Source organism: Dermacentor albipictus, chromosome 1 (assembly GCF_038994185.2).
Source record: "Dermacentor albipictus isolate Rhodes 1998 colony chromosome 1, USDA_Dalb.pri_finalv2, whole genome shotgun sequence".
Lineage (NCBI taxonomy): Eukaryota > Metazoa > Arthropoda > Arachnida > Ixodida > Ixodidae > Dermacentor > Dermacentor albipictus.
Window position 1 is genome coordinate 58,699,686 of NC_091821.1, and position 19,793 is coordinate 58,719,478.

At 41.8% G+C, this 19,793-nt stretch overlaps 1 protein-coding gene across 10 annotated transcripts in view; it reads right to left on the reverse strand.

Annotated features, from left to right (window-relative positions):
• LOC135899377 (uncharacterized) overlaps window positions 1–19,793 on the reverse strand; it is a 36,151-nt gene that overhangs the window by 13,248 nt on the left and 3,110 nt on the right. For 8 of the 10 annotated variants that reach the window (XR_010563609.1, XM_065428637.1, XM_065428636.1 and 5 more), the window contains exons 5-9: window positions 11,866–12,043; window positions 10,813–10,976; window positions 10,666–10,727; window positions 5,456–5,551; window positions 2,135–2,270 (exon numbers count right to left, since the gene is read on the reverse strand). Coding sequence is in view for 9 of the 10 variants with exons in the window: in XM_065428637.1 (XP_065284709.1) it covers window positions 2,135–2,270; window positions 5,456–5,551; window positions 10,666–10,727; window positions 10,813–10,976; window positions 11,866–12,043 (636 nt within the window). In the remaining variant the exon portion in view is untranslated. Of the gene's footprint in view, window positions 1–2,134; window positions 2,271–5,455; window positions 5,552–10,665; window positions 10,728–10,812; window positions 10,977–11,865; window positions 12,044–15,749; window positions 15,784–19,793 lie in introns of all 10 variants that reach the window. The other 2 variants (XM_065428645.1, XM_065428644.1) reach the window with 1 other exon arrangement.

Consider the following 19,793-nt stretch of genomic DNA (forward strand, 5'->3'; position numbering starts at 1 on the left):
ACCCCATTTTTGCTGAAATCACCACTGGCGGCGGCAGCGGCACCACCCCTCCCAACTCCCCCAGGGCACTAGGATTTCGAGAAATGGGCTATCTTTTGCCATTCTGGAAAAAACAGCAAATCATACCAAAATATGGAGTGGCTTTCTTTTAGAAGGAACGGAATCGCTCAACATATTTTGGCACAATTTTGGTGACATATTTTGGCACAAGGTATATACTGCGCCAGCTCACATCACATTGCATTACCGAGCACACAACAACAGTACAAATGAAGCATAGGCAAGTGAGAATATTGGCCACAACATCGCATCACAATTCAACACGAATACACTTACAGACCCATTTGTATTTATCGCCTTCATTCTATAACGGCAGGTATTACACCGGTGAGCCTTGAGAGTTTTGTATGAATTCAGAGCAGTGGATTCACCCAGATTTTGAATTAGGTACCATGTGCATGTGTCTTTAGTACACCAACACACATCTGTTATTTCAGTGTCAAGATAAAAGCAACACTACATTGCAATAACTTACAAAAACCACACTTTCATCTTCACTAGCACATCACACATGGCCACTAGTAGTTTTTTTTTTTCTGGTAAAGACGTAGCTAAAACATGGCTAAAAGAGTTGTGACATCATTAGTGTAAAATACAGTAATACCATGTCGGTATATCTCAGCACGCATCGCCACGAGCAAACTGCAGGAAGCCTGCACAGTTTCGTACCCATAATTGTTTGCGGATGGAAGCCAACAGCCTGTGACTTCACATTTTCCTATTCTAATGACATTGTCTGTACTTCTACAAATGTTTTCATTAGTAACATAATGGATGCATAATTTTCACCAGCTGGTGTTTTGCCCGTCACATGTAGTCGCACTGCTATTGCACAAACTGCTTTTCGGCCTCGCCTTTGCAACCTATGTGAATAGACCTTGGCGGAGCGACGAGAAAGCGGTGAATCACATAGTTTCGCTTTCAAGGTCTTAACGCACCTGCGTACACACCAGTGCTTCTGGCGTTGTGCCAACTCTGTCGTTTGTATACTTTGACAGGTTTGTGAAATCTAGCAAGAGTGAAACTACCTCCGAATGTCAAGGAGGTTGCCCAAGAATAGCATCCCAGCTGCATACCTAGCTGGCACAGTGTGTTGTGTGCTACGTGCTGCTTAAACACAGCGGACTTCATTTGCATTGCAGCATGCTAGCTGTTCCTTTCGACTGCGTCACTGTTTCACCAGTTTCACAACAATACGAACGAGCCAAGTGGAAAGCGGAAGCGAAAGACCATCACACTGGAACATAAAGATGCTATCGTAACAGCTGGCGTCAGGCGCTAAGAAGTAGCGTGTTGCAAGCGCCGGATAGCCCTTTGCTGTTGTTTTATTGAATTTTGATCACAACAGCGGCCATGTAGTGGTTCAGAGGGCCACGGAGGCGTAATCTCCTTTGCATGTTTAAAGTTACGCATACCATTGGATATATTGTAGTAAAGGGCAACAGTCATTATAACATAGTGATGGATATAACAAATTATTTTCAGCTTCCCCTTCAACTTCGGGATAACGAGGTTCGAGTGCTATTGTAATTTTCCTTTTCCCATAAAATAGACTCACAGGCAGCTCTAAAGGGTTAAAGGGGGCCGAGGGGAGATGGTTGGCCCCCGATTATGTCCTACTGCGCCCCACCCCCCAACTCCTACAACCATGACATGTGAAGTGATAGAATTCCCTCCTGCCCCCATAACGAAAACAAACACTCATGCTCAAATGCACCCCCCCCCCCAACCCCGGTCCCAGTTCTACAGAAGAATTCTGGTTTCGCCCCTGAATACATAATGTATGTAGTTCCCGTCGTGGTACACTACTGAAAATTGTGACCACTATGGCACAAATTTTGTCATTCAGTTTCATGCTAAAAAATTGTTACCATTGCACTGATAACTTGCGATTGCCCCACTTAAGCAGCAAGTGTTCAGGAATCTGTTTTTACCAATGTTTCACTGCCCCGCATATCTACTGCAAAACAGGAGAATTTGCATGAACAGCTAAATTTAGATAATGGTATATTTTCAACTTCTCAAGTTACACCCTTACCACAGGAAGGTTTGCTAAAATGCAGCTTTAACGTACCTTGAAAGGTCACCATCCCATTCAAGGTCATTTTCATTTGACAGAGGAGTTGAGTGGTTGCTACAGGTGTCCACACCAGGGACATACACGAAGTCATCATCGGTAGCAGATGCACATCGCTGTGGTGGTGTTAACCCTTTATTAAGCAGGAAAAAACAAAAAAACAGCAGGAACAGGTTCCGGACTTAAAAAATGACATAGCTCGCAAACTTGCACGTTACTTCAACTTTTATAAACCAGCATGCAAGTTATTATATTTCTTTGTCTTATACTTCATATTATTATTATACCTGCACTAGTTGAATGAAATGCTTATCCATGCATTATTCTTTGTTACTAACTTTTGCTTGATGTAAACGGTTGCTGCTTAAACTTACTAGGGTGAGAACCCATCAAGCTGCCTTATCGGCAGCTTTTTCTTTTCACACCTCCATGTACATGGATACATGAATAACATTACTGATTGATTGATTGAATGTATGTGTTTAAGTCGTGCAAGGTTTTATCACTAATTAATTCGAGGACCACCAAAAAAGACAAGCTGACAAGACAGCATCTGAAGCAGCCACAGAATAATAATTAAAAAAAAAGAAACCTTGAATGTGGTTGTTGAAGTAACTAATCTCGTGAGCCTTTTGCCCACTTTGTGATCGTTCCAGTCAGGAACTATTCTGCCTGTTTTGGATGCCATACAAAATGAGCTCCACTGATTCTGAGAAAATTCAGAGTACTGTCAGAGCTGGAGTCGGAGTTGTAGGGAGGGCCTTGACTCTTCGTCGGGACTTAGGCATACAGGGTTTATTTACAGTATTTACATTTTAAACAAGAGAGACATTCGACAGTCTAGTGTGGCTCCCAAATGGAGCACGCAAGACGAAGCATACAGCCTACAAGCACGAAGCTCCAAACACACCCAGCACACTGCTGGTCGAGCACGATGACGAGCATACCCTAGCAGCCAACAAACAGCCGCTTATAAACACTCCGTGCTCCCTAGATCCCTAGGTGAGGGAAACGGCAGTTCATCGCCGATTCGCAGCGTCAAACACAATGCAGTTGACCCGCCAGTTGGCCATTATCTTGAGTCTTGAAAGGCGCGTTGGTTCCCCGAGCTGACCCCCGCAGCGCGGCCGCCAGTTGCCCATTGTCTTGCGCCTCTGAATTCCAGAGCTGCCTTTCTTTTTTTGATGCGGTCAGTATCGAGGCCTGATAGACAGATCAAAGTACAGTAGGGTTCAAACAAATGCTCTCGCATTAAAAACCAATGCATGCAAGTGCATGGCTGGCACTTGCTGTGCTTCCAATGCTTTCTCGGCATCATTATTACTCTAAAAGACAATGCTGGCATGTGCAGCAAGGTCGTAGGCTAGTTACGCACCCTTTCAATACAACCTGAAGTTTTGCAGGAGCTGGAGTGACACTTGCAACACACAGTTTTCTATGTAGCACTCTACATTAGAACCGAAATCCAACCTACAGTGTAACAAAGTGTGAACAAGTGTCACCTCTTTCTTTCTTTTTTTTTCCTTTCCCTCCTGTACCCTTCGTACGCCCTCTTTCGGCACCACAGGAGAAAAAGCTGAATTTTTCGTCAACGATTATTTCAAAAACCGATAGCACTTTAAAAATTGAATAAACTGCTCTAGCCTCCTGTCGTCACTTGCTGCACTGCTGCCATAGCAACATGGGCCTTATAACAAGCAATTACAAAATTAATTGACCAATCACTACTTCGTTACCAAATGCACAAACATATTTGCAGTGATTGCTACTTGCCCATCTAGTGTCTGGCATGTTGAAAGGATGAGTAGTGAAGAAAGCATCCTTGCATCAGCTAAATCCCTTTTTAAAATTTGTTTCCAATAAAAATAAAAATTAACTCGGTATTTGTTTTTACAGGTGGATGTATTTTTACAAGTGTGGACAAGCCTACTACAGTTAAATCTCAATCTAATGAAACTCGATTTTACGAAGTTCTCAATCTAACGAAGAAATTTTCATTCCCCGGCAGGTACCCATAGGGTTAAATGTTGTCATCAACTCGAATTAATTAAACTAACTTGGCTGAACTCGATTTAACGAAGTCTTTCCTGAAATAAATGAGTAAAAAAAGCAGTGATTTCTTTCTAATTTTTGACACAGGTGGGTTTTTCTTCGAGCGTGTGCTCTAAAGCTCACGCATTAAAACATCTAGGCGCCCTAGTTGCGGCCATAGCTTTATTTTGACGAGGCTGCAGGCCATGCCCATGCAAGGAACTGCGGACTAAACACTGCAGTTCCAACCACCGCTGCCTCTGTAGAGGCAGCAGTGGTTGCTTTTGTAATTTCATGGTTTATGCAACAGATGGCTGGATTAGCGGCAAAAACGGTGCCGCACTAAATTTTGCGTGTCACTATGCACAATTTTAGATTCTGAAGAACCGAAAAATTCCTTTCTCGATTTTACACACTTCCAAATTTAACGAAATAATTGGAGTGTGGTCATCACTTTGTTAAATCAAGTTTCAACTGTATACTGTAAAGCGCCATTATTTTACATTATGCTGGTGTTAATTTTCACTGGATTACCACTGTTATCCAGTTATCACTCAGTGCAAGACGCAACCACACTGTACCCAAAATTTCATGAATGTTGTCGCCAGCTCCATAGAAAAAGAGACATCTAAACAGTGCACATCGTTAAGCGTTGTACTCCCTGGAGTGAAGGTTTACAGAACAGGGGGTTTAGCAATAAATCCAATTTTCCTCTTTGCCATGGATGTAAATTGAAATTGAGGACTGCAGTCCAAACTTCACATTGCAAACTTTCCAATGCACTCATCATATTCAGTTTGTGCACCTGAACCTTGAAGAAATTCAGTTTTTTTGGCAAGCCTCTTGTCTGTCTACTTTTCCTCACAGGTGTACACTCACAAATGCATGCAAGCACTGGTGATTACTCTGGAATGTACGACAAGACACGTATAAAAAGTGCATGGACTTCACCCATGAGATCAGATTCAATGAGCAACAACTTAGCTCGCCACTCTAGATTGAAGTGTTGCTTGTTTTTCTGTGCAAAATTTCTCATAATACAAAGTATGATTATTCCACTTTTGGCAGTGCTTGATTCTTCACTATCACCACAATGTGACAACATATATTTTTAAAAAGCTGGTTTCTAACTGTAATGCTCAAGAGAGGATTGACGTGCTGTTATATGATCCCCAAGAAATAAAACATGACGATGATATGTAGTGTTTAATGGCTTATGGGCCAGAAATGGATGAAACGTGCTAAGAAATGAAACATGCGAGTAAAATCTTGCAGGCCTTGCCTTACCAACTTCATTCTCCCACTCTAAGTCAAGTGAAGAGTGGGGGCTGCTGTTCAGTCGCTCTCGCTCCTTGTCCCATGCCTTTGTCTGAAATTGAGGGCCTGCAACACAGTTTGTGGCAGTCAGATACACTCTGGGCACTTTAGGATAAATAATGATAGCCTCCAAGCAAAGGATAGGCATAGAACACCAATAGAAGCATACATACAACACAGATACAAAACACACACAACAACAAACAAGGGAAGTGGGGAAATTAATTCTGTGCGCTATGTGAACAGCATTCATGATCAACACTGAACAGCCTTAACACAACAGCTGAGATAAGGTAAAGAGTTAACAAAAATAAACAATTACTCACATCACACTCCCGTTTGTGAACATGTAGCAAGATTGTGATGCTTCTGCAGCTGAATTTGGTGTTTGACTGCACTGCAGTAGTAAAGTCGCCAATGAAGAACATGCGTATAATTATAATTGTGAACTCATATATATACTGACTTGCATCTCGATATTCAGCACTTGCATCACTACTGTGTTCTTTACATGAACTTCTGTGCATGTGGCAGAAGAGAGCAGAGCTTGCATATTCACAGCAAGGGCATTTATTACAAAGCAGACACAATGAAAAAGACATTGTATACAGCCACATTTTGCTGCAAATGGAACGAAAAGTGCTATATACCACAAGCTGCCTTATTTGGTGACAGCAACTTTTTCGCTGTTTTTGGGTCAGAGATTCAGAGTCTCTCATGGAGAAATAAATTTCTTGTTCCTCTAAACAATTCAGCACCTGATCTAAAACTGGTCATATACACTGCCTGCACACACAAACTGTGTAGGGGTCTTTGAATTCCGCTCTGTCTAGTGCCTTTTCAAAAGCTGTGCACAGAAATATATGACATTCTTTGAAATAGCTGAAGCTGTTATGTTGACAAGGTGCATAAAATTTGGCAACCTTCTCCTCATAGTATGCTTTAACAGATTCGGGTGAAGCTTCTCAACACTGTGCATGATGAATCGCTGCCAATAACCAACACTGCAGACCTGATGTCTACTAAACATGAGGAGTCAGTTGTGTCCTTGCAAAATTTCTCTACCACAAAGCTTAACTAGCATAAAACATTCTCTTCCACATCTGCCTTTGAAGCAAATGACCAAAAAAAAGAGAGAGAGAGAGAGAGAGAGAATGAAAAAAAAAAAGAATGGGAAATGTAATAGTACATTACACAACAGTTTCAAAGCTACCCATTGATTTGGGCAATGGCACACTGCTATTCCAGGCTAGCAGAATCGTTAGACAGAACATTTATTTTCTCAACTACAGATCTTTTTAAATTGCAACTGCTTTTGCACTTGCTCACAAAGCAATGCAACACGTTGTTACGTATTCGACGGCTAGACGCCGAGGGCGGCAGGACGACCAGCCCAGGGAATAGACGACCAACGCAGCGCCAGGAAGACAATCACGTTTATTCGGTCGGCGACGCGCTTTTTAAGCGCTAAGCAGCCAATCAGGGAGTGGCAAAAATAAAGAAAGATATCGTGGCAAGCGGGCAATCTGATCTGTAGATTGCAATGGAGAATGTGGCCAGCACCGCGAATGTTACAATGTCCGTATCAATTTGGGGAGCTTCCTATGTCGTAGTGAACTCAAGCCCTTTGCAGGGGAACTAACTGTTGTAGAAGGAATATTACTGAAGGGCTGCAAAGTGGTCATACCCAAAACTATGAGCGCAGAAATTCTTCAGCGAATTCACGAAGGACACCTCGGACTGAATAAATGTAAAGCCAAAGCACGGGGATTGGTATTCTGGCCTGGCCTTACCGGTTCTAATGATGCGTTCGTTCGGGGATGCCGTACTTGCCAAAAGTATGCATACAATCAGCAGAGCTGCCCTTCTCATGCGGCCCACCCCAGACAGGCCATGGCACCATGTGGGGAATGATCTTTTCCAGTTTGGGGGAGCTTCCTATGTCATAGTGTAAGAAGCCCACTCTAATTTCCCCGACGTGGAGAAGCTAAGGGATACAACAGCAAAAGAAGTCATAGCCAAAATATCGGCAATTTTTTCACGGTACTCATACCGGTTCAAGTATGCACTGACAACGGGCCCCAGTTTAGATTGCAAGAGCTCCATCTGTTTGTGCACAAATATGACTTTCAGCACATTACGTCAAGTCTGGAATTCCCACAGTCAAATGAACTGGTAGAGTAGGGGGTTCAGATTTTTTAAGCGCATCCTAAAGAAGACTAATGGCTCTCATGATGACTTTTGGCTGCGTTTTTTAGCCTATCATTCTTCTGCCCTAGAGGACGGCCGCTCTCCGGGTGAACTGATGCAAGGCTGGCACCTTTCCACTACCCTGCCCAGGTACGAGGATCCAGGGGTCCCAGTAGCAAAGTCCAGTCTGCGAAGGACAAGTGGAGACTGGTCATGCGCAGCGACAGTAAGCAAGAAAGCAGCTCCAAGGTCGTACATGGTGAAGACCGAGGACCAGCGGATGCTGAGGCGAAACAGGCAACACCTGCTGCACACACCAGGAAATGATGACCTCAGCCCTCAGGAACTACCACATGGAGCCAGACACAGCGTAATGGATCCCACGACTGTAGTGCATGATTCAGACCATGCAGGCGTAAACTCCTCCAGTCTACAAAAGTCAACCAGGCAACGTATGGAACCTATACGGTTGCATTATGATAGCAACTTTCGCGAAGTTTTCTAGATTTTTTTTTTTGTACCAGAAAGAGAAGATGTATCAGATTGCAGTTTATCAGTATCACTGTAAACGTCATACCTAGTCTTTCCTTCTCTTACTCCCTTTCCCTTCTTTCATATCGCTTCCTTTAAAAAAGCTGGAAATAAACCACCCATGGTTCTTCGTGGGGCACAACCTCTTGCTCATGACTGCCTATTTCCTTTAGCAACGATACAATGTCCACAATTCCACAATGTCCACAATTCTGTTGCACATGCGCAACAGAACGGCACTTTTCACGAAATTAGATGGTAACAGCAACAATGACTCATGTAAAATCACTGTTGCTGCATCAGCTCGGCTGTTATGACTTGGGCAGACTGGATGGCGAGCACCGCCGTGTAGCAGGAACTAACAAGATGGCATGCTACACACCACAGCTTTCAAAACTGAAGCTAGTCTACAAATGCCGCCTGTGTGATCATAGTGCTGGTGCTCACAGGATATGAGTGTGAAACGGCTATGAAATTGAGGCCAAGTTGACAACACAATTTTTTTTTTCTTCAGAGTCTTGTAGAATGTTGTGTTGCCTTGAGTGCTTCAATGGTACAAATTTGCAAGGGCCAACCAAAGACCTTTATGTCAGCCTTCCGACTCAAGTTTGCTCTGTGATGCTCTAGTGGCATTTCAGCAATGACGAGAAAGGCACACTTGATTTGCTGAAACAAGTTAGAATAGAACCTTGCCTTTACACAATTGAAACATGTTTTGCAAATCCCTGGATACTCAATGCAAAGGCCTCCCTTTACGAGTACTGGTGCTGCAAAACATGCTACAAAAAGGAAGATGATGTGCTACATGGGCAAAACCAGACAAAAAAAAAAAAGGCATTCAGAGAAGGTGTGCTATGAATCTGGGAAATATTTTTTACATCTAAATATCTTTTGTGAGCCCTAAAGGTGCGAGATGCAGGTGAGCATAACTCTCAATTTAATGGAGGGTTCTAAATGAAACCTTGTACATTTATTTCCTACATGGCTGGCTGTGCAATGAACCCCCCCCCCCCCCACACACACACAAAGAAACAAACAAAAAACTTTGATATGGCTCCATTTTATAGCAAGGCATATCCATCAAAAGCGCATGTTCTTTTTTTAGTTACTTAATCATCACGCTCTCAAAATTATTATTCACATCACATTAGTTTTGGTTCACTGCACAGATCAAAGCCTTACCTAGATGACTGTCAAAAATTGTCTTGTTGCCATGAGATAAGTTAAAGCATGCTGGCATGAGACCCAAATTTCTAACACTTAAAAAAATACAAAAACAACTTTACACGTTTTATAAGACTGATTTGCTTAAACAATGTGCTCTATAATACATATTAATAATCTGTATTCTTCCTCTTCCCAAAGTATGTTTTTCTCAACTTGGCCTCATACGTTGACCTCAGGCTTGCAGTACTCATATATGTTGCCTAAGCTTTCGACAGTAACATGCATAAAGGCTGCATGCAGTTCCTTGTGGTTTATAGAAATATGTGCTTGGCTTGGTATTGGCACTACTTTGGCTAAAAAAAAAAATTAATTGTAGCAGTGCTGATGAACTAGTGAGATATTACAGTGCATTCCTGCTAATTTGACCTCAGCTAATTTGACTTTTCGCTTAATCCAAACGCACTGGAAAGCACCGGTGAGAAGCCATACATTGCTATGGAAGGAAAACTCGTTTATTCAAATGCGACAGCATGCCACATTGGTTAATTCAACCTCCACTGGCACCCCCTCATGCGCACAGCGGTTACCAAAGAACTGAGAACACAAAAGATTAAGCAGATGGCACTACTGTTACAGGTATGAAATTGTTTTAAATTTATCTTTTAGTGGCCAACACTCCTGCTTGTGAAGCCATTTTTTCCCACTTGTTTCAGTGTCGTGTCCCACTGAGGCAGCGTTTAAACATAATGGCCCTCGTTGCTTCATACTGGTTTTATCAATCAAGAAGCAAAAGGAGATTACAGACTACATCAAGCAATCAAAAAGATTTGAATTCGTTCATTCAGTTGCAGCCATTTGTGAATTCGACCTTTCAGATAATTCGGCCAAACCTTGAGGCCCCACAAGGGGCAAATTAATGGGAGTCGACTGTACCACCACTGCTTCTCTGTCACAGTTAAACAAGGAAGCAAGACAAAACCTGCGCAGCTTTGACCACATCATTGCAGTAAAAGCACCAATTACAAGAAGGTGCACTGAGCATTACTGTATTCCCAGTCATACATAGCAACAGGAATAACAATGCTAAGTTAATGAGAAAGTAGTTGCTCATGTATGTAACACCGATCATGATCATAAGGAAAACTTTTTACCCGCAAGATGTACACTGGCCGAATACTAAACATTGCAAATGAAGCTATAGTTCTTTGAGTATTAGACCGGCACTCAAGTGCAGCAAAGAACATGATGGAAGCCCCTTGCTATGTAAGAATGGTATACACCGTGCCACTCACAGTTGGGTAGGTGTCCTTGGCACCGCAGCTTTGCAGTATTCAGGATTTCCTCCTCCCCCGCACTGCAGTATTATGAGAAAAGAATAAGCCATTTTTTATCCTCTCAACTGCCCAAATTTTTGGTTACAGCTTCAGAAACCAACGCACAGTGCCCAAGCATTGTGATCTGCGCCTGTCCAGTTGTCCTCCTTGGCAAGGTTTGATCGCATGACAACCCTTTGGCCTACAGAAATTGGAGGTGCCTCGACAGTGTCTGGCTGTGCTTTGGCCTCTTCTTCCAGTTCCAAGGCATCCTCTTGGTGAAAGGCCAGCTGCAAGGTGTAATGCAAATTCATTGCAAGACTCTAGGTCAGTCAATGGAAGATATCTCGCGCAACGTTGTAATTTCAAAATTGCAGCACCGAGTTACTAAGCAACTGTTGCTCAGATGACCTTCTGGGCCATATGACATATTAATATGAACCATCGGTGTCAACTGGAACATGAACAGTGAAATGCGTGGCCAAAGCATAATTGAAGGTACAGTGCATACTGTCGGCCAGTCATTATCAAAGACAGCCGTGCACATCCAGTTTGCCTGCACAGTGCGATGACGAACACCCCACTACGATAGTTTTGCTTCTGTTTTCATTGATTTGAAAGTGACAAAATGAAAATCGAAGTAAACAGAAGCAGAACTATCACTGTGTGGCAAGCATCCTCGCACCCTGTGGGCACATTGGATGTGCAGGCCTATCTCTGATGATGACTGGCTGATGGTGCATACCATACTTTCAGTTAAGCTATGGCCACACACTCCACTATTTGTGTTTCTTTCGATGCCAATAGTACTTCTAATCAAGTGGACTTTCATCTTGTGATGAACACCTACTCAGCAGTCTGATCAAGCCCATGTGTGCCAGGTGTGGTTACCTGTTTGTTCTTTTACCTTCCGCTCTGTACTGCTTATTTGCTATGCCACTCAGAATACATCATGCAACAGTGATGTACGAGTAGGTAAAGTGGATGTTAACTTATACAGTACTTGGTCATTCTATCCACTGCTAGTTTCAGAGAGTTTACTGGTTAAATAAGTGAGCTTGTCAGTTGCTTAGAAAGCGAAATGGAGAATTACAAGCGTTATGCATTAACAAGCTCGTTAAGCTTGTAAGTAGGCAGAAGTTAAGCAATAAAACTGACAATTTAGAGATTTTGCTATACCTTCTTAATAATGATGCTTTCATCATTGTCACTCAAGCCAGACAAGGACAAAAGATCATCATCTGATGCAGACAGTTCTTCAACATTCAAGTGATAAAGCTGCAACTCCGAAGTGCAGTTGCAGCAACTTTCATCTGGTGCATGAAATTTGGCCACAGGAAGCTCCAGGCTTTGCAAACTGAACAGAAACAAAGGAGAAACAAACAAAACAAAACTAAACAAAACAGAACTTCAGGTGGGCTAGTAAAGTAAAGCTATGGTTATTTGAGGAACTAAACTTTGCTATAATAGTTTGTCTCAAAAGTCAACTCAGTTAAGACAAATCAACCCATTAGAGCAGACACCACAACATAAAGAAAATCCAAGTTAGTACATACTCAATGTAAATGGTGACATTATGAATTATTGCATTTGCTAACTACTGAAGAAAGAATATGGTACACATCATCCACATAATTTCATCTGTATAAGCAGCTTGTTGACTTTCACCTCTTTATCTTGCAAAAATAATGTCTACATTAGTGAACAATTTCTTTTGGTGCAGGTTTCTAATCTATTCTGTGCTCAAAAATAATTATTGTAATATCTGTATTTACTCATTTTCAGTTCCTTGAAAGTCCTATAGTTTAAAAGACTCCTGCTTAAACTATTGAAAGGGTTCTGGAGTCCTACCTGCATAAAAATAGGTGAAATTAGGAAAATAATTTATATATATATATATATAGGAAACATTGAAGATTGATTGACTTGCAATAATATTTTCCAATGAAGTTACAAGCTGCCTTTACCTTGATGGAGTACCACTTTAGAAATCTCCTTCACACAGACTTTTCAACAGTGTTTTGTGCCAATGCAGTTAGTAACAGCTACGTAAGTTTTCTTCGAAGTTTTCCTTTTTGTTTTTCTAGCTTGCTGGAAGTACTGAGAATCTGCTAGCAAAGGCAATGCTCTGGCCAGTATTTCTTCACTGTGTTGCAATTTTTGTTTGTACTTGTGCGGAAGAAGCCCACTTCTGTGCTGCTATATGGGGCAGAAACTTGGAGACTGACAAAGAAGTTTGAGAACAAGTTAAGGACCGCGCAAAGAGCAATGGAACGAAGAATGCTAGGCATAATGTTAAGAGACAGAAAGAGAGCGGTTTGGATCAGAGAGCAAATGGGTATAGCCGACATTCTAATTGACATTAAGAGAAAAAAGATAGAGCTAGGCAGGTCATGTAATGTGCAGGTTAGATAACCGGTGGACCATTAGGGTTACAGGATTGGTGCGAAGGGAAGCGCAGTCGAGGATGGCAGAAGACTAGGTGGGGCGACGAAATTAGGAAATTCACGTGCGCTTGTTGGAATTGGTTGGCGCAGGACAGGGATAATTGGAGATCGCAGGGAGAGGCCTTCGTCCTGCAGTGGACATAAAATAGGCTGATGATGATGATGACCACAAGCCTATTTTCACTGTTCTCTTTCACTGGCACTGTCTAATGAAAGCCATACAGTGTTATTAAGACAACCACAGTTTGCTGAAGCAAAACAGGCAACGGAGCTCATGCTAATAATAAGTGTACATGTGGAAGCCTGTTTGTTGAGAGGTAGAATAACCTCACTATACCCTTCTGACCATAAAGAAATATTAAGTCCTTTGACGAGTGTTTTTCACATTTGCAATTCTGAGGCTAAGTATCAGTGATGGGCAAGGATCTTTTCCACAGTGCTGTGTTTCAGCATTCTTTGCAACTTTCACAATGCTACGTGCTTTTCATGAAAGCACAGGCACGCTCAAATGCAAGTTCTCAAGGTCCACATTCAAGCCAGCTGTGATGAGGCATACTGTGGCTTAGCTTTATTTCTGCTCGGTAGCGTTTGCTTTCTGTGCCATTTTGCTTGCTTTTCCCGCTGCTGATGAGTTGACACCGACTGTCTGTGACCACTTAAAGAAACAGACTTTTCTGGCCAACAGCTGTTGTGTACTGTCGATGTGCAGGAGCCACAGGAAAAGTTGTGGCTATTCAATAACCTGCAGGCAAAGGCCAGCAAACTTCAGAGTGACGTACGCATGTGTAGAGGAATAATATGTCTCGTGTTCATGCTAGCATTATGTAACAACTGGGCAGGTTTAATTTAAGATGCCCAGAAGTGTTACAGGGCTTCTTTAAAGATGCAACATTTCAGTACATCATCAGATGGCCATTTACCTGCTTGGCCACTTTTCTGGCAGAAGCAAAAGCAAAGGTTTCTCCACTTTTGCTTCTGCTAGAGGAACTGCTTTAGTCAAGACGCCTAGAGAAATCTGGCCAATGTGCACCATATTCAAAATTGAAAAGAAATATCCATAAAAAATGATGGAGAATTCAGCTATTGGAAAAAATTAGCAAGAAGTCTTTTAAATGAAACCTAAGGCTCTGTGAGCGCAAGAACAGATGTTTATTAAAATATTGTCTCGAGATTAAACAGGTTTATTTTATATAAAGTTCAAAACATCTTGCAGGGCTCCTTAAAGTATTACTTCAGAAGTGATGTTCTACTGCTGTGCTCCACTGTTTAGATTCTTTTATTTTACAAAGGACCTTGTGATTCAGGAAAACAAGCAGTCAACTGCAAAAACGTGAACACTTTAATTATAGCTGTTAAATTGTGTGCAAGTGTGAAAAAAAAATGCTTTATATTTCCTGATAGATAACATGTAGATACAAAGACAACATAATGGGTTAGTGGGAGATACTGTCAAACTTATAATACCAAGGGAACAAAACACAGCAACAATGAAGGGGAAAAAAAAGAGAACACTTGCTTGATAGTCTCATGGCAAGATCTGTGAAACCTGAACCACTGAACAGCACATTACCTCAAATGTCAGTTTAAGATTGGTGAGGCTAAGCATATCTAAAATCTTGTTGCAATTTTGCATTCTCCCTTTCAATGAAATAGCTTGTTAACAATGTCACACCATCGCACACATGATTGACAGCCTCTGAAGTAATTCATTTAGCAGTTACATTGATGTTTGCTTTATTTTTTTTTTACATTTTTTTCACTTGTTCGTTCATGCTGTTTTTGTGAAACACTAGGTTGGCAGTAGTGCTGACATTTGTGAAACCCCGTACTCACAAACCTAGTTCAACTCTAAAGTTAACATTCAGCAGATATCTACCTGGCTGAGAACAATCAAATTAAAGAACAAAGTGCACTCTAACCAATGAAAACTGAAAAAAGCCACGCACCTGTCAAAGCATTAAAAAAGAAAAATGCACATAAGCAGTGTTACATCTCATGCCGTCTTACCCCTGAAGAAGGAGCCAGTCTGGCTCTGAAACATAGCTCTTAAAATTAAAATAAATTTTGGTTGGACTTCCTTTGTTCTTTAATTTAGTTCAACTCTGCCGAGTAAAGGGCAGAGCTGACCCCTTGCCCCTTCAATGGAGCAATCATTACTCTTCAAGAACATTAATTGGCAATTCCTAAGCTACAATTTTGTACTCGGAGCGAAAGTCATTTCTCAAACAAGTATGTACCACAGGAATCACCGAGGACTACAAAGCACAGTGACAACTTCATTTGAGATTAAGAGGCAGTGCTATCCTACACTAGCCAGAGCAGAGGAACAACTATGAATATGGGGGCAAGGATCACATTCTAGCATTTTGGAACATAAAGGTATTAATGAAATGTACAATCAAATCAATATAAAGTCTCACGGATATATGTTACGCATTAAGCATTCCTAGGTTGTAAGCCTGCAACCTCCACAGCAGCAAGTAAAGCACAAGGTAAACATCAAACCCAGTCATGCCTCAAAAGCAGAGGCCTTGCACGATAATTCAAGCATGAACAGGTGAACATGCAGCATAGAGCACACATAGAAAAAGCACACAAGGATATAGCAGAACATACCTTGCCCTTTTTAAAGTTTAGCCATGATGACATACTGAGAGGAGAGAGAATAAGGAGAAACTGCATGAGACACAAGCAGGAGAGGCCTTTTTTAAAGCAACAAGCAGCCTGTCAGCACAAGAGAAGGCTGCAAAAGGAACTTCATTGCAATGACAGCCCACTAAAGAAAAAAAAGTTATGCAGAGAATTGCAAGGAAAAATCAGTAGCTATCTGCATGAACCCAGTCCTTTACACAGTACCAGTGCAACCCCATGAATTATGGCACATGCATTTGTGCAAGCAAATTTCATTTTTTTCTTTTCATTAAAACAATATCATTCCACAGATCCTGGTGTCCTGTAGAGCTTTGAGATTCCTTCAAAGAAACAAGAGTTTTCATAAGAAAATTTCACAAATATGAAGCTCTTCCAAAATTCCAAATGTACTGCAGCGACTGCAATTAATGTTAGGAAAGAAAACTTCTCAATCAATATGGGCATTAAATTTGAGCAGTTATGGTATCAAGCATCAATTCCTTGCACGTGCAACAAAAAGGTACTTTACTTTATAACATGACCAGGTCAGAATATGTGCCAAGTTCAATGCAGCTTCAAGCGTGAAGATGGCTGGTTACATCATGGAAATGGGAGGTGGTGGTTATGTGGTGCCACATACTACCAATGCCTGCATTCACACCGCGACCGTGCTGCCATGTTGCCAAAAGTGAAGTGCACCAAGCACTCAATGGTATAAGTCAAAGGAAGCCTTCACATTCCCAGGGGAGCAACAGCAAAGGACCAGGCTTAACCCATGTCGAATGCGGAAAAGCGCAGACTGAATAAGCATGAAAGGGTTGATTTGGCAGCACATGGCCAACTATAGCAACATGGTCATCGTGTGGTCTTCAACCACTTCTCTTAGCTGACAAGCATGCACGAGTGGTTTGTGATGCCACGTGACCACCAGCTATAATTCCCATGATGCAAATGACCTCCAGCTTGATGATCGAAGCTGTGCTGCAGTTGGCCGGTGTATTCAGCTGGTTGCACAGAAGTAGACTTAATCATTTGTTGCACTCTTGAAGAAATGAGAATTCATCCCCTTATTTACAAAGTCGACAGCTAATAATAAAGCAAAGAAAGAATGTGAGACAAGATTTTCCTGTCAGTACTCCTCTAAAGAAGCAAAGTACAACAACTGTCAACCTGAGAAATCTAGAATTAAAATTAGTTGTGCAATTAAATGCTGAAATTTAACATAGACATGTACATGACTTAATGGTGACACCTGCTACAGTCTTCCTATCTCTAACAAGCTCTGCACACGACCTTTCTGCTTTTTCTACAGCTTGTGCAAAAAAAATTTAAAATGGATGCGACTTACTACAATGGTACAGAATCTTCAAAACTGGAGAATTAATGGCAACACACAATAAACTGACCTAAGCTAAAGGATTAGCATGTACAGTGCACACCATTAGACACTGTTGAAAGCTGAAAGGTAGCAGTGGTGTGTTAGCCAGACACCGCTGCTACAAGGAAACAGCACCCCCCAGGCATGCACCTGCGCTGGAGGTACCCGGCCAGATGTGATGAAGTATCCTCAAGGGGAATTGAGCAAGGCATCAGGTTGCCCCGAGCAACGATTGTTTGAGAGAAGACATGTTGTAATCTACATTAATCTTGATTAGTTACAGTTTTCTCACTCTAACAGGTGTTGAATCCAGAAAATCTAGCCTTGCAAGGTAGCTAAACGTACAAGGATGACTACACATCACAACTTAAGGGCATCACAGGGTATCAAGAAACAAAAGAAGCAGCAACCAAGTGAACAAGACAGAACACAAGTTAGCTGTTCATTCTCCATCAACACAACCGAGCCTCTGCTAACAACCAGGGACACACATTTGGCATCACAAATGTTATGTTCACCGCTATTGTTGCACACAGTATTTGCTGTCTGGCCTCCCACAATGAAGAAATTTGAAAATTAAATTCTCTGGTTTAATGCGCCAATACCACTACCTGATTATGAGGCATGCTGCAGAGGGGGACCCTGGATTAATTTTGACCCCCTGGGATTCTTTAATGTGCAGCCAATGTATGGTACACGAGCATTTTTGCATTTTGCCCCCATCGAAATGCCGCCACCGTGGCCGGGATTTGATCCCGCGATCTCGTGCTTAGTAGTCCAATGCCATAGGCACTAGGCCACTATGGAAGGTCAATAGAGAAATCCTTTATCATAGATGCACACGAACCTTGCTCTACTCGACTTTCATAAGACTACTTTTAAATGCTTACTAAAACCGGCTCGGTTCCCGCCTTTGAATCACATTTGGTGTTGGTGCCTTGAATCTGCTAACAGCACGAACACTTTTGATGCAGCAGGAAACGTAACACGGACACAGGAAGGCACATATAAAAAAACAACACACAGCACTAGTAGCAACAACAATGTTTATTGTCAAAACCAGATCACTTATATACCACATGCACCATAGCAGACATAGATCACGTGGAAGCACTAAGAAACGTGTGCGATGAAAGTCACTCCATCGAACCATACTCATGACCAGCCGTAACCTACCTGAACATAGTGTCCCCGCTGACACAGGAAATCTAACTCCTTAGGAAACAATGCTTGCTAATGCACAAATCACCAAGTGTGTTGATATGCCCTGCCTCGACAATTAATTGGGTGATCTCATCTTTATATAGACCAAAAATGACTTTTGTCAAATGAAGGTCGGCGGACATGCTTGGGTACGGAGGGTGAGAAACCCAAAAGGCAGCAGATTTTTCGTTGTTATTGTGCTCTCTCAACCACTCATTTAAGCCCCTACTAGTCTGGCTGACAAATTGTTTCCCATAGGAGAGTGCCATACAATAAATCAGAAATGCCTTGCAATCTATGAACTTGTTTTTATGCTTTATTGTGCACTTAACTTTTTCTGTCCTACAAGGATTTGTGTTCACACAGAGCCTTCCAAGCTTATCAGGTACTGAAAGAAAACACTCTAATGTTATCGTGGAATGCCACCTTCTTAAGATTATGTGAAAGTTGGTGAATATAGGGAATTACAGCTGTGCTGCTTGTTCCTGCACTTGCACAGTGTTGAGTGTTAGATTGGCCTGAACTCCCGTGCCTTCTTTTAAGCTGCTTTTCTGCTACAGACACTAAAACATGGTCTGGATATCCAGCTTTCTTCAAGTGTGGAGCCTTATTCTGGAAGCTATCCTTCATTAGGAGAGTGCAAGAGTTCTTTAATGCACTGCTGAGGCATATTGTTGCAATGCCTCTCTTGGTTAGTTTCGAGTGGTTAGAGTGAAAAGGGAGTCAAGCTTTGTTAGCCTGTGGATCACACTCTTAAAAAAGTTTACGCTCTTTGGGTTGTATCTTGTCCCACAACAATAATCATCATCTGTCTTGCCCGTATTTCCTTTTTTTAACGCTGTGAGCCCGGCACTTCCAAGTCATTAATGGCTTACGCGTTATCAGCGTGACACAGCATTCTGGACAGGAAAGTAGCAAGCGCCGAGTTTTCAAGAAAGGAAACGGAAGCAAGACGGATGACGATTATTGTTGTGGGACAAGATAAGCCCCAAAAGGTGTAATCTTTTTTAAGACTGCATAACACTAGCATAGCTGGTTGTTGGAGCAAACAAGTTTCAAGTCCAGAAATCTAATGGTTCTGTCAATTGGCCATTAAACTGTCACCTGAAGAGGATTAAGACCATCACAGAATGCATTCGACCCTTCCTTGCTCTTGTTTTGAAAAATTTCCCAAGAGCAGTCAATAAAAATAATAAAATCACCAATAAATCTAAAAAGTTTTTGTATGTTTGTTCCTTCAGACGGTGTGACAAGCCTCTGTCATGTTCAGCTAAAAAAATATTGCTTAACAAGGGGGCTATACGTGAGCCAATACACACACCCTTTTTCAAAAATATATCCTTAGTCCACTTGATAAAAGTAGACGTTAAGTAAAATTCCACCAAAGCAAGCAAATCGGTAACAGAAATCCCTGCTTCTGTAGAAAACTTTACCATGCCAAATTCATC